This window comes from Malaclemys terrapin, chromosome 13, assembly GCF_027887155.1.
Source record: "Malaclemys terrapin pileata isolate rMalTer1 chromosome 13, rMalTer1.hap1, whole genome shotgun sequence".
In the NCBI taxonomy this organism is placed as follows: Eukaryota; Metazoa; Chordata; order Testudines; family Emydidae; genus Malaclemys; species Malaclemys terrapin.
The window spans coordinates 408,891-422,137 of record NC_071517.1 but is presented as its reverse complement, the minus strand read 5'-3'; the positions used below and the strand labels follow the sequence as shown (position 1 = coordinate 422,137).

Genomic DNA, 13,247 nt, shown 5'->3' with positions numbered 1-13,247 from the left:
GGGCGGCCGGGGGGACCCTGGCGGGGGGCGGGCGCTGGGGCCGGACAGAGGAGGGCGGGGCTGGCCCCCATGGCGCTGGGGGCGGCCGGGGGAGCCTAGCGCGGGGCGGGGCGGGGGGCGCACTGGGGGCGGAGGCTGCAGCCGTCTTGGCTTCGGCTCCCCCCGCCGGGGCTCGGCTGCGCTCGGCTCGTCGCCCCGCCCGGCTCCGGCCCGTCACTGCGGCGGAATCGCAGAGGCGCCGCCATCCCGGGGCAGATGCAGGCGATCAAGTGTGTGGTGGTGGGAGACGGGTGAGCGCCGGGCCCGGGAGGGCGATGGGCCGGACCCGCGGGGCGATGGGGCCCGGCCGGCCGGGGCCGGAGAGCGAGACCCGGGCCGGGCCGAGGGGGCGGGCCTGAAAGACCAACCCCCCCCCCGGGTTCGTCCCCAGCCCCCGGCAGCGCCGTGCCCCGATATCTGCTGAACGACCCCCCCCCGGCATTCCCAGCCCCCCGCAGCGCCCCCCGGTCCTGTGCCCCCCCCCGCAGCGCTCCCCGGTCCTGTGCCCCCCCCCGCAGCGCCCCCCGGTCCTGTGCCCCCCCCGCAGTGCTCCCCCCGGCCTTCCCCCCCGCAGCTTTTCGCCCTGTATCTCCCTCCCCTGCAGCGCCACCCCCAGCCTTCTCCCCCCCCCGGCCCTGTGTTCCCTCCCCCCACAATGCCCCCCGGCCTTCCCCCCCCCCGTAGTGCTCCTCCTGCTCTGTGTCTCCCCCCTGCAATCCCCCCAGCCCTATGTCTCCCCCCCCCCGAATCACCCCCCTGGCCCTGTGGCTCCCCTTCCCTGCAGCGCCCCCCTAGCCTGTGTCTTCCTCGCCCCAGCAGTGCACCCGCCCTGGTGGTGTTTCTTCCCCTCTCAGCAGCGTGTCCCCCATAGCCATTGGTGTCCCCTTCTCAGTAGTGTGCCCTCCCAGCCATGCCCTCCCAGGCCACGGTATCCCTCCAGCTGCATGGGCCCCCTGGCCATCTCCCCCATTTTGATGCAGCCTCAAGGAAATAGGTTAAATCTCATTGGCAGTGAAGGGAGAATTCGGGGACCGGTCTGCTATCCACCCCTGTTCCGTTTCCTTATCCTGTTCCAGCAGATAACCTCCCTCCCTCATGGCTCACTCCTGTGCTGGCCCCGTATCCATCCCATAGGATCCACCTCACCCTGGTGCCACCTCTGTACTCCAGCCTGCCCTGCCCTACCCCTAGCTCATCCCAGTGCTGCCTTCTCCTGTTGTGCCCTCCCTCCTCCACCCCGGCTCACCCTGGTGCCAGCTCCATATCTCAGACCATCCCCCGACTCACCCTTGTGTTGTGTCTTTATCTCGTCCCATTGGACACCCCCACCCAGCCCCATCTCATGCTGGTGCCATCACTGTATGTCGACCCATTGGACACCCCTCCAGCTCGTCCTGGTGCCATCTCTGTAGCCCACCTCTGGGGTACCCCCATACTGACTCACCCTGGTGCTTTGCACCTCATCCTGTCAGCAATACTAGTACCAATGGAGTAGCCCAACAATAAGATCTGAATTATGTGGGAGTCCTGGCATCTGGGCATATCATGCCACAGCGTGAAATGCAAAATGCAGGAAGACTTGCCAAATTCACGTGGCTGTAAACAATGGAAGGGATCTGGGGCAGACAAAGTGCTAGGCAGGCCTGAAGAAGAACATCTGCAGTCAGTTCTGGGCATCCTAACTCTGTAGAAATTGGGGTGAGATGGTCTGAGAAAGGCCATAAAAATGAGTGGCTGAGTTCTTTGGGGTTGTCATTTACTTCATGTCCCTATCCCCCAGCAGCCGTTAGTCAAGATAATATAATTTAGCATCTTCCTCTGAAGCAACTGGTACTGGCCACTGCTGGAGACAGGAGATGGGGCTGGATTCTTATTACTGGTACTTGTAGTACAATAACTCCCAGGGTCCCCAAACATTGTACAAATATATAGTAGGTGGGAAGCTGTGCCCCAGAGAGTTGACAGTCTAAATGACAAGACATACAAAGAGTTGGCAGGGAAACAGGCCAAGAGAGGGGAAGTGACTTGTCCACAGCAGCCAAGAAGATAACCAGGGCCTCCCTGTTCAAATCTTTGTCCCCTTGACCTTGGTCTTATCTGATACAATAATGCCTGTATTTCATCCCTATGATGGGGGGAGCCGTTCTGCTTCAGTGTTCAAATCACTGAGTGGGATGAGAAAGCAATTCCTTTGACTCATAGGTGCTGAAACTAGGGGTGCTGCCACACCCCCTGACTTGAAGTGGTTTCCATTATATGCAGGGTTTACAGTTTGGTTCAATGGCTCTCAGCCCCCCCAACTATACACATTGTTCCAGCATGCCTGTCTTGACTTATCAGAAATGCTTTCCATAAAGGAGCAACAAGGAGAAGTTGACCCTTGGCCAGCGCCAAGTGTTTTGTCGAGGAAGGCAGTAATGGGAAGTCACGTGATTTAAAGCCCCATTCTGGGTGGGGCCTGTGATGCTGTAGCTGCTTGGGCCAGGGTCTTGGAGGCTGGCGCCTTTGCAGCATGTCAGCACATGTCACTGGTCATGCCAATAAACATGTTTGAGCGAGGGGTGGCAATCTTTGAAAGTGGTGCTCTAGTCAGGAATGGCTCCGTGTTGAAGCATGGTCACATGTGTGCTAGGACACAGCACTTGGTGTGTTCAGGCCTGGTCCCAGGCAGGGTCGGCTCCAGGCCCCAGCTGAGCAAGCTGGTGCTTGGGGCGGCAGATTGTTCGAGGCGGCGTTCTGCCCAATCCTAGGGCGACATGGCTGCTTTTTTTTTGTTCTGCTCCGGCCGCCCTGTAGGGGGCGAGGGCGTGGAGAACCAGAGCGCCCGGCAGGGCAGTCCTCTTCCTTCCCTCCCCGCCGACCGGAGCGGAGCGGAGCCCTCGCGGCAGGACGCGGCGCAGCGGGAGGGGCCGCGTGGCAGCGCCCCTGCTGTAGCCCTGGCCGCCCCCTTCTCTCTCTCCCGCCCGCACCCTCCCCCTCCCCCCCCCCCCCCCCCAGCCAGTTCCCCTGCACCTGCGCCGCAGGTTTTTTTTTGCTTTGCCGTTCTGGCCGCCCCGTTTATTTATTTATTTATTTATTTAGCTTGGGGCGGCCAAAAAGCCAGAGCCGGCCCTGGTCCCAGGCCCCTAGAGTGCTGGAGATTCTGGGTGGCACAGCTCTGCCTTTTCACTGACTAAAGCTCCAACTTGCTGCTTCTACCCTTTTCTCCTGTGGACTCTCCCATTCCGCCTCATCATGCTCTGCCCTTTCCCCCTCTGCAGGGCTGTGGGGAAGACCTGCCTGCTGATCAGTTACACCACTAATGCCTTCCCTGGAGAGTATATCCCCACTGTGTGAGTATTGGCACTGTGCTCTTTGCACAGTTGTTAAGAGGTGTGTGTGCACGCGGGGAGAATTATGATCACGTGATGATTCCATTGCTTATTTTGTGCCAGGGCTGAGCCCCGGGCACCTCTGGACTTGCTGAATCAATTATGAATGTAAAAAAATTGATTGAGCCCCAGCACTTCTTTCATTACAAATTAAGCACTGGATGATTCCCTTCTACCCCACCCTGAGATTGTGTTCCTGTAATGGGTTCCCTCGTCACTGACCTGGATTCTTCCTGTGGCAGGTTTGATAATTACTCTGCCAATGTCATGGTGGATGGGAAGCCAGTGAACCTGGGTCTCTGGGATACAGCAGGGCAAGAGGACTATGACCGACTGCGGCCCCTCTCCTACCCTCAGACAGTGAGTGAACTGCCTGGGCTGGCTTCGTTCTGCTCCCTACATTGTGGGCAGGGTGGTCTCTGGGTACAGCCCTTTGCTTTTCTTTGACAGGTTCCCAGTTTCTGAAGCTGGGAGTTTGTGTTTGCATCACAGGAGATGCTACCCTGAGGTCCTGTAGGATAAGGAGAACAGGTGTCTCTTTCCCCCCACAGACCAGTCAGGTGGTTCCAGCTGCTTTCCAGGGGCCATTTGAAGTGCAAAAGCCTAGAGTTTGTTTTGGGGCATTTGCAGACCACTAATGTGCTGTGGGGCACGTGGGAGAGAGAGAGTGAGTACAGCATGGTGCTCTTTGATTGGTAGCTGAGGAGCTGCCCCCACAGAAATGTCATTTATTTTTCATCTTTCAATGGAGGGCTTTCCTTACCCCTCTCAAGTACTCTGCAAGGGGAGGGGCTAACGGTCCCTGACTGATGCCCCACCAGACCTTGGCTATTGCTGGTGGATCCTTTCCTAGTGACTAATGCTGTTGTCCCCTCACAGGATGTCTTCTTGATCTGCTTCTCCCTGGTGAGTCCGGCCTCATTTGAGAATGTCCGAGCCAAGGTAACTCGCTTTCTTCTTTTTGGGGAGGGAGGAGGAATGGCAAGGTCCCTTCCCCGCACAAGGGACAGACAAACCCACTGCTGTACCATGTAATCTCGTCACTGTGAGCACTGGGGCTTGGCACAAGCGTAGAGTGTGGGGAGCCAAAGGTCAGCATAGTTGGATGTGCATAAGCAACAGTCCCTGTGCCTTGGAGACAAAGCCTCCAAGCTTTGGGGAGGGATAGCTCAGTGGTTTGAGCATTGGCCTGCTAAACCTAGGGTTGTGAGTTCAATCCTTGAGGGGGCCACTTAGGGATCTGGGGCAAAATCAGTACTTGGTCCTGCTAGTGAAGGCAGGGGGCTGGACTTGATGACCTTTCGGGGTCCCTTCCAGTTCTAGAAGATAGGATATCTCCATATATTAGGGGGGAGGGATAGCTCAGTGGTTTGAGCATTGGCCTGCTAAACCCAGGGTTGTGAGTTCAATCCTTGAGGGGGCCACTTGGGGATCTGGGGCAAAATCAGTACTTGGTCCTGCTAGTGAAGGCAGGGGGCTGGACTCAATGACCTTTCCAGGTCTCTTCCAGTTCTAGGAGATGGGATATCTCCTTTATTTAATTTTATTTTATTTAAGCCAAAATCTCTAGAATGGCGTTTTCTCAAGCCCTCCTATGAAAACCAGAGGAGAGGCGGCAGCTGCAGCCTGCAGAGTGGAGGAGGGGCATGAGCCACATCAGCCACTCTTTCTTTGGCTGTGTCCCTGCCTTCTGAAATCTGAGATTTAGATAAAGCAGAGTGTGTCCTAGAAACAAACATGGGCCAAAGGGAGGCAACATGGTACAGCAGACCTGTCTACTATCCCCAGCAGTGTCACTGACTTGCTGTACAGCTTTCCCTCTGTGCCTCAGTTTCCCCAGTTGTATTGACTTCTCTTTATAAATGGTTTAAGAGCTACATATAAAACTGTCTTCTATGCTGACTGTTACTAGTATTTCAGGTGCCTTGGGACACTATATACCTAATAAATGAGCAATTGGTTAATTATGCTGCAAGATTCTTTCCCCTACTGTCTCTGCCAGTTCTCAGTGAACTACTCTGTTTTAGTGGTACCCGGAGGTCCGGCACCACTGCCCTAATACTCCCATCATCCTGGTGGGCACCAAGCTGGACTTGAGGGATGACAAGGACACCATTGAAAGGCTGCGTGATAAGAAACTGGCCCCCATCACCTACCCCCAGGGCCTGGCCATGGCACGGGAGATTGGTAAGTCTTGGGTATCTATCTGGCGAGAGGTGGAGCCCCTCACTGAGCCTGGCTTGTCATTTCCAAGGGATGAATTTTTATCGTAACACCTGGGAGCCCTAGTTGTGGACCAGGACACTACTGTGCTAGGCACTGTAGAAATACAGAACAAAGACAGTCCCTGCTCCAAAGAATTTACAGTCTAAGCCAGGTCTTGCTAGGTTTGGAGTGGTTGAGACAGATCTCTCTTCCCACAGGGTCAGTGAAGTATCTTGAGTGCTCAGCCCTGACACAGCGGGGCTTGAAGACCGTGTTTGACGAAGCTATCCGTGCTGTGTTGTGCCCCCCACCTGTGAAGAAGCCTGGCAAGAAGTGCACTGTGTTCTGAGGATGTTGGCAAGGTGCTGACTCAGCATGTCCTTGTCGTCCTCCTCCAACAGATTGAGTGTTCGCTGGGTTCTTCTGGAGGGGGCTGTGATGTGTGGGGCCCTTCATCATGTACGAAGTCAGTGTTTTTTAAATGTCTCTTTGATTTAACGTCAGTGTTGATGTGAAGGGGCAGTGGGGGCGGGAGGTTAGGTGGATGCTGTGCAGCCCCTAGGGGAGGAGCAGGGGGAGTGGCGGGGTAGCTCCCTGAGACAGTGAGGTGCAGTTCTCCTTAACTCAAGTTGAAGAGGCTAAGACGCCCATTCTGTGATGGAAACACCTCTGCTTGCAATGCACAGGGGGAGACAGGTGGGGAGAATCCCTAAGGGGGTGGGTAGGGACCATTGTGTGACAGTTTGTGAATGACAAGACCAGCTGGAAGGGTAGCAGGGCCTCCTCATCCCAGCATATTGCTGGTGATACTTAACTAACCGGCGCTCTAAGGAGATGTGCCAGAGGCTTATGGGAGTCAAATCACTAACTCCAGGAGTGGTGAAAATAAACAGAAGACAGAGGCTGAAGAAATAACGATTAGCTTTATTGAGTACTAATCACTAGTCAAGCTCAGTGAGTGAAACAGTCCTGTGCACTTAGTGCCTTTTAGGGCACTACCTTGGACGCTGTGTCATGGCAGAAGGATGTTTAGCAGGGGGCCTCTCCTCCCCCATCCAGTCTCTGCAGAGCAGGGCTGAGGTTGTTGCCTCTTTTTTCTATCAAAAGCCATAAAAGAGGCAGTGAGGAGTCTGGTAGCTACTCCCTCCCTTTCCTGCTGGGAGTATGGTGATGGGCTTTATCGGTTTGGATGGAGCAGGGAGAGCTTCTGAAGGGTTTTGGGGGGAGAGGGTCAGAACAAAGACAGGTCCTGTTTCTAATCATCATGTAGAGTGACAAGATAACACCTCTTATTTTGGTACAATAAACATTCTCCATGAAGGAGTGTGGAGGCTTTGTTCAGAGCAGAGAGCACAGCTTTTCTGAGGGAACAGCCATGCTTCCAACAGTGGAATGACCTGCCACACTTTTGTGACAGGTCCCAACCCTGCTAATATCCATCTACCCCTCCCCTGACGGCTTGTGATCTGAGTCACTCACTGTCTCTCCATCATGTTTAGAATCACTTAGTAACAATAGCGTGAAAACTAAGGAATGATTCTCTCCTTGTGGTACCAACGCAGATCTATCATCTTAGGAGACGAGAAAACCCCCATCAACCAGCAGCGAGACACCTGTTGTCATAGCGCTCTTGTCACTCAGCAGGAAGAGGATGCTGTTCACCACATCATCTACCTCTGGAATAGGACACAGAGAGGGCAACATCTGAGTCACCCCACAAACTGCACTAGCAGCAGGAAAAGAAACCTACACACTTCCAAGAGTCTGCCATCATTCCGGCTTGCAGCTGTGTCCGCTTGGCCAATAAGGAGACATAACAGAGGGGAGACATTTCCCCCTCCCTGCACTGGGCTGTGTCTGGTGCAGAGAATGAGACAGTGTGGCCAGTCCTTTGGCATTCAGAAGCCCTGGCTGTGTTCCCAGGATGGATGGTTGGCTGATGACAGGGTCATAGCATCGAGTGTTGTTACCCTCCAGTGCTCAATCCTATTGCTGGTGAGGAGGGTAAAAATGTCCCCCGCCCACACTAAAACAAACCCACGTTAGGAAGGTTTTGGAGGAGGGGAGAACCTTGACTGGTTCTTGCTTGCTCCAAGTGGAAACACTGCAGCTGCTTCAAGGACTCTGACAAACTTTGAGCAGAGCTGTATCGTTGCTCTTCCTGGGCCTGGAGGGCATGAGCCAAAGAGAGGCAGATACACATGGCTGAGCAGCCAATTAGAAGGAAGCGCTAAGGGTGCAGATGAGCTGAATATGGAGCCAGCCCCAGCAGCAAATCCCCTCCACTGACCTGCAAACTTCCCCAGAGGAATTCGACTGATCATGGTAGCAGCTTTCTGAGGCTCACTCCAGTTAATTCGCCCCATGTCGGTCAGAACCACCGTGGGGTTCACACTGTTCACCCGGATCTGTCACCAACAACAGCACATTAGGTAACTGAACTACCCTGAGAGAAACTGCCTCCACTTGCTCACCCTACCCCATCTCAGAGATTGCCCCTTCCCTGCTTTCTTGCATAGACTGGGTCTTACCTTGTGGGGTCCCAACTCCAGAGCCATCACCTTGGTCAGCATATCTAAGGCACTTTTTGTAGAACCTTCAATAAAACCCAACAGAAGGAAGAAGCTGAGTGCACAGCACCTGGGCTGGGTCACACATATTTGTGGCCTGAACTAGGTCAACATATTCACTGCATCCAAACCCAGGTCCCTGTGCTTGTGGCTTCCAGCTACCACAGGTCATGAATGGATTAATGGGCAGGTATGGAGCGTGCTGAAGCTGAGACACTCACAGTAGACAGCATGATCCCGTAGAGCCCGCTGAGATGCCTGGCTCGAGACGTTCACTATCGCTCCTTGCACCCCCCGTGCAATCATCTGCCGGGAAATGATCTGAAACATAGCACAAGAGAACAAGTGGGGGGACTCTTCCAACCCAGGCTGTTGGTGCCTTCTTGGGGGATTAGAAGAGCGTGCCAGAGCAGTAACCCCAGTTGCCTCCCAGCTCTGAGCTAAGAGACATGGTCAGAACTAGGGGATACTGCAGGATCAGCTATACCAAGCACAGCCTATTCAACATGTGCAAATGAGGTAAGTCTCTTGTGGATCCCCACAAGGAGCGGAGATGCAGCACAGCTCCTAATGAAGACTTTTATTTCCATTGCACACGTGGCTTCAGGGAAGCTGAAACGCATCAGCTTGTCCCTGGCTCCATCCCACTCCAATTCACCGTCCCTTCTCACCTGGGAAACATGAAACACGGCCCGAAGATTCACATCGAAAGATCTATAAAAAAAAAATTGTCCGAGTCAGAGAAAAAGAAAATCACAACCTAGCAGCAGCCCAGGGGGAGGGGTGGTGGTGGAAATTGGAGGCTGGGCGCTGCCAGTGCCTCAAACACTGATCAGCCTGTGAAAGGAACTGGGTGTAAACTCCAGCCCAACTGGCTAGAGAAATTCGCCCCATGGAACGAGTCGTCTTATCTAAACACAACCCGTTACGTTACAGAGCCCCCTACAGGCCGTACCCCCAGCAATGACCATTCACAGGAGATGAAATAAGCTGTTTAGTTGGCACCTCCCCTCAGGTAGCAGAGAAAAGAGCCTAACCAGGACTTCCTGGAGTTGTTTCCTATGGGATCCTCTTCTAACCTGGTACATTTATTAAATTTTAAACAGAAGCATCTCGGCCAGTGGCCCCTCCTAACCCAGTCAAATCTTTACCTTGTCCAATTGATCTATCAGCCGTCACAGAGTACTGATCCCGCAGGCGCTGACTTCTAATGGTGCTGGTGGGTGCTCGACCGGCAAGCACTGGGAGGTAGGCAGAGGAGCGGGGACGCGGCGCGCTCAGGGGACAAGGTGGAGGTAAGCTGGGGCGGGGAGCTTGGCTGCCAGTAGGTGCAGAGCACCCACTAATTTTCCCTCCGTGAGTATTCCAGCCCCAGAGCACCCACAGAGTCAGCGCCTACGCTGATCACAGCACATTCTTCGTGTTGTTTTAGCCATTCCTTCAGCCACCCGCTGGCCAGGCACAGCGCACTGCAGCCCAGGACCCCTGAGCTCAAGCGATCCATCAGTCTCAGCCTCCCAAGTAGCTGGGGTTACAGGCATGTGCCACCACATGCAAACCTTTACAAGGCTTCAAAATACCAAAGACACCTCCAACAAAACATTTAATAACAGCATTTTCTTGTATTTGCCTCAATGAATGCTGCTCCTTCCTCAGTCCAGAATTTCATCCTCTTAGCCCTCAGATGATGTGATTGGACTAGCAAGTGCCCGGCTGTTTTATACTCTGGCTACTAGCCATCAATTAATCATTTGGGGTGCTCCATTTGCACAACCTTTTCTTCTTTACTTTGGGAATAAGGTACTACCCACCAAAGTGTTTCCTCCAAGAAGGGAGGAAATGTACCTCTACATTTGCAAGAACTCACACCCAGTTTGAAAAAGGGATGACGGAGAGAATCTTCTGAAGAACAATTTTTTGCTCTTGAATGTACTGAAGAATAAGCAATTTCTAATTCCCACCCAGGTAAGATCTCCTTGAATTCTCCTATCCGCTTTCCTCTCCATACCTGGGCCATCTTAAGCTGAGACTCAGTTTAAGGCAAGTTTGAGCTAGGCTGGTGTTTGAATGGGAGACGGAGGGAAAGAGGCTGTAGGGAATAGTTTGGTTGAACAATAGGGAGCACTCTCCCCTCTGGGTTGGTTCTGACTATGCTGCTTTAGCCTAGTGCTAAGAGGCAGTCTGAGTGACTCAATAGGGTTTTTTTCCCTTTGTGTCAGTACTGACCCCTGTGCCCAATGCATTTTCCCAGTGGAGATATACCCAGTGTGCCAAAGTGAGAAAAGTACTTTGGGAGCTGCCAGAAAGAATTATTGATCTCCCAGCCTGCCAAAGAGAGGAGTGAACATCACCTAGTTTCTCATAACCAGATGAGCAAGCTCTGCCCCTGGCAAAGGGTAGAAGAGCCATAAGAGTTGCCTTGACTTTCAGTTCTGCAGAACAGCTGGAACATAGGTGTGCCCTTGCACTCCCAAAATGTCCTTGACATACTCCCTGGGCCGAGGACTCTGGGGTGAAGGCAGTGGCTCTGCAGGGCCGCTACACCAGGGAGAGAGAGGGCTATTGTGCGACATGGCCACGTCCCCACTGTGTGCTCACCCCATGCTGCAGGGACTGGAAAGCCAGAGAGAACCACAGGCTGGCTGTCTCCAGCAGCCTTTGTGTTTATTAGAGCAGAGTCCAGTCTTAGTACTGCCTGGCCTCCCTCCGTTCCCTACCATATGCTCAGGCCCCTGGAGCTGCGATTAGCTTTGTGCCAGACCTTACCTGTCGAAGGCCTCCTTGGTCACCTCCAGGAAGGGCTGTAGCACAGCCACAGCTGCATTATTTACCAGCAGGTCAATGGCGCCCACCTTGCTCAGCGCTGCCTCGGTGGCGTCCCAATCACCCAGGTCTACACAGAGTGTCTCAATCCCAGTACACTGGAGGACACAGCAGAGGGGCCAAAGTTGATAGTGCACCAGGGATGGTAGGAGGCTGCCCCTGGGATGTGAGACTGCCCTCAGGGAGATCTGGGCCCCTGTCACTGAGGCAGGGTGGGCTGGTTGGGCTTCCGGAGGCTGTGTTGTTGGAGCAGGACGGTTGGGGCCTGGGCAGCCTTTGAGGGAATGGTGGGTGTCTGGGTCATGGAGGGGGTTGGAGGCCCCCTGAGGGAATGGTGGGTGTGGACTGACCCCACTGGGAGGAGGGGGTTGGAGGCCCACGTGACAGGACGGGGGGTGTCTGGGTTGGGTGGGTCCCCTGAGGGTGGGAGATGTCTGGGGTACTCGAGTGTGTCCGGGTCAGCGAGGGGACCCTGGGAGTGTGTGTCTGTGTTGGTGAGGGATGTCCAGGGCAGTGGGGGGGATCCTGGTGGGGGTGTCAGGGCCAGTGAGGGGGTGTCTGGAGTGCTGGGGGGATCCTGGTGGGGGGAGATGTCTGGGCCAGTGAGGGGGATCCTGGGTGTGTGTGTCCGGGGCAGTGGGGGGATCCTGGGGGTGTGTGTCTGGGGCAGTGGGGGGATCCGGGGGGGGGGTGTCCGGGGGCAGTAGAGGGATCCGGGGGGGGGGGTGTCCGGGGGCAGTAGAGGGATCCGGGCCGCTGGGGGGATCCTGGGGGTGGGGGTGTCCGGGGCAGTGGGGGGATCGGGGGGGGGGGTGTCCGGGGCAGTGGGGGGATCGGGGGGGGGGTGTCCGGGCCGCTGGTGGGATCCGGGGGGGGTGTGTGTGTCTGGGGCAGTGGAGGGATCCGGGGGGGGTGTGTCCGGGCCGCTGGGGGGATCCGGGGGTGTGTGTGTCCGGGGGCAGTGGAGGGATCCCTGGGGGGGGGGGGGGGTGTCCGGGCCGCTGGAGGGATCCTTGGGGGGGGGGGGTGTCCGGGCCGCTGGGGGGATCCGGGGGGGGGTGTCCGGGCCGCTGGGGGGATCCGGGGGGGGTGGTGTCCGGGCCGCTGGGGGGATCCGGGGGGGGGTGTCCGGGCCGCTGGAGGGATCCTGGGGGGGGGGGGGATCGGGGGGGGATCCGGGGGGGGGGGGTGTCCGGGCCGCTGGAGGGATCCTGGGGGGGGGATCGGGGGGGGATCCGGGGGGGGGTGTCCGGGCCGCTGGAGGGATCCTGGGGGGGGGGGATCCGGGGGGGGGGGTGTCCGGGCCGCTGGAGGGATCCTGGGGGGGGGGGAATCGGGGGGGGATCCGGGGGGGGGGGTGTCCGGGCCGCTGGAGGGATCCTGGGGGGGGGGGATCGGGGGGGGATCCGGGGGGGGGGGGTGTCCGGGCCGCTGGAGGGATCCTGGGGGGGGGGATCGGGGGGGGATCCGGGGGGGGGTGTCCGGGCCGCTGGGGGTGGCCCCCGGGGGAAGTTCGGCGGGAGCGCCAGGGCGGTGCAGTCCCGCGGCGCGGCGGGGCCCGGTCCGTTACCTCCCGCTCCAGGCTCTCCAGGTCCGCCTGCGTCCGGCTCAACGCGATCACCTGGGCCCCGGCTCCGCTCAGCGCCAGGGCTGCGGCCCGGCCGATCCCTGCGGGGCGAGAGGCGGTCAGAGCCGGGCCGGGCCGGGCCGGGCTCCCGCCCAACCAGGGCCCCTCTTACCTTTGCCCGCCCCGGTCACCAGGGCCCGGCGGCCCGAGAAGCTCCGATCCGGCTCCATTCCCGGCGGGCGGCGAGTGCAGGTCCCGGCCCCGGCCCCGGGACAGCCCGGGGCGCCGCCTCCCGCCCGCCCCGCGCCTTAGCGACACCCCCCCCGGCCATGGGCCCAGGCAGCCGGCCTGGGGCGATACCATGTCATGGGGGGGGCCGCCGGCCTGGGGCGATACCATGTCATGGGGGGGGCAGAGCGAGGGGTGCCGCCGGCCTGGGGCGATACCATGTCATGGGGAGGGCAGAGCAAGGGGTGCCGCCGGCCTGGGGCGATACCATGCCATGGGGGGGCAGAGCAAGGGGTGCCGCCGGCCTGGGGCGATACCATGCCATGGGGGGGGGGGGGGGCAGAGCGAGGGGTTGTATCTGGCTTGGGGTGATACCTTGCCATGGGGGGGGGAGCAGAGTGAGGGGCAATACTGAGCCATGGTGGGGGTGGTGGGAGGGGGCAC

The 13,247-nt window shown here is 57.4% G+C and overlaps 2 protein-coding genes across 3 annotated transcripts; one reads left to right on the top strand and one right to left on the bottom strand.

Annotated features, from left to right (window-relative positions):
* The first annotated feature begins 204 nt into the window (after positions 1-204).
* Positions 205-6,935, top strand: RAC3 (Rac family small GTPase 3). Of its 2 annotated transcripts, none has more exons than XM_054047127.1 (6): positions 205-269; positions 3,300-3,371; positions 3,653-3,770; positions 4,290-4,352; positions 5,438-5,597; positions 5,834-6,935. In XM_054047127.1, the coding sequence occupies exons 1-6, from the start codon at positions 256-258 to the stop codon at positions 5,962-5,964; spliced, it is 558 nt and encodes a 185-aa protein (XP_053903102.1). In that variant the 5' UTR covers positions 205-255; the 3' UTR covers positions 5,965-6,935. The 2 variants fall into 2 exon arrangements, with proteins under 2 accessions (XP_053903102.1, XP_053903101.1); XM_054047126.1 differs by having other exon boundaries at positions 205-290.
* On the bottom strand, positions 6,520-12,921 carry DCXR (dicarbonyl and L-xylulose reductase). The gene is made up of 8 exons (XM_054047124.1): positions 12,748-12,921; positions 12,579-12,676; positions 10,952-11,106; positions 8,857-8,899; positions 8,407-8,506; positions 8,147-8,211; positions 7,906-8,023; positions 6,520-7,291 (listed from the first exon to the last, which is right to left on the bottom strand). The coding sequence occupies exons 1-8, from the start codon at positions 12,803-12,805 to the stop codon at positions 7,188-7,190; spliced, it is 741 nt and encodes a 246-aa protein (XP_053903099.1). The 5' UTR covers positions 12,806-12,921; the 3' UTR covers positions 6,520-7,187.
* Positions 12,922-13,247: the final 326 nt, after the last annotated feature.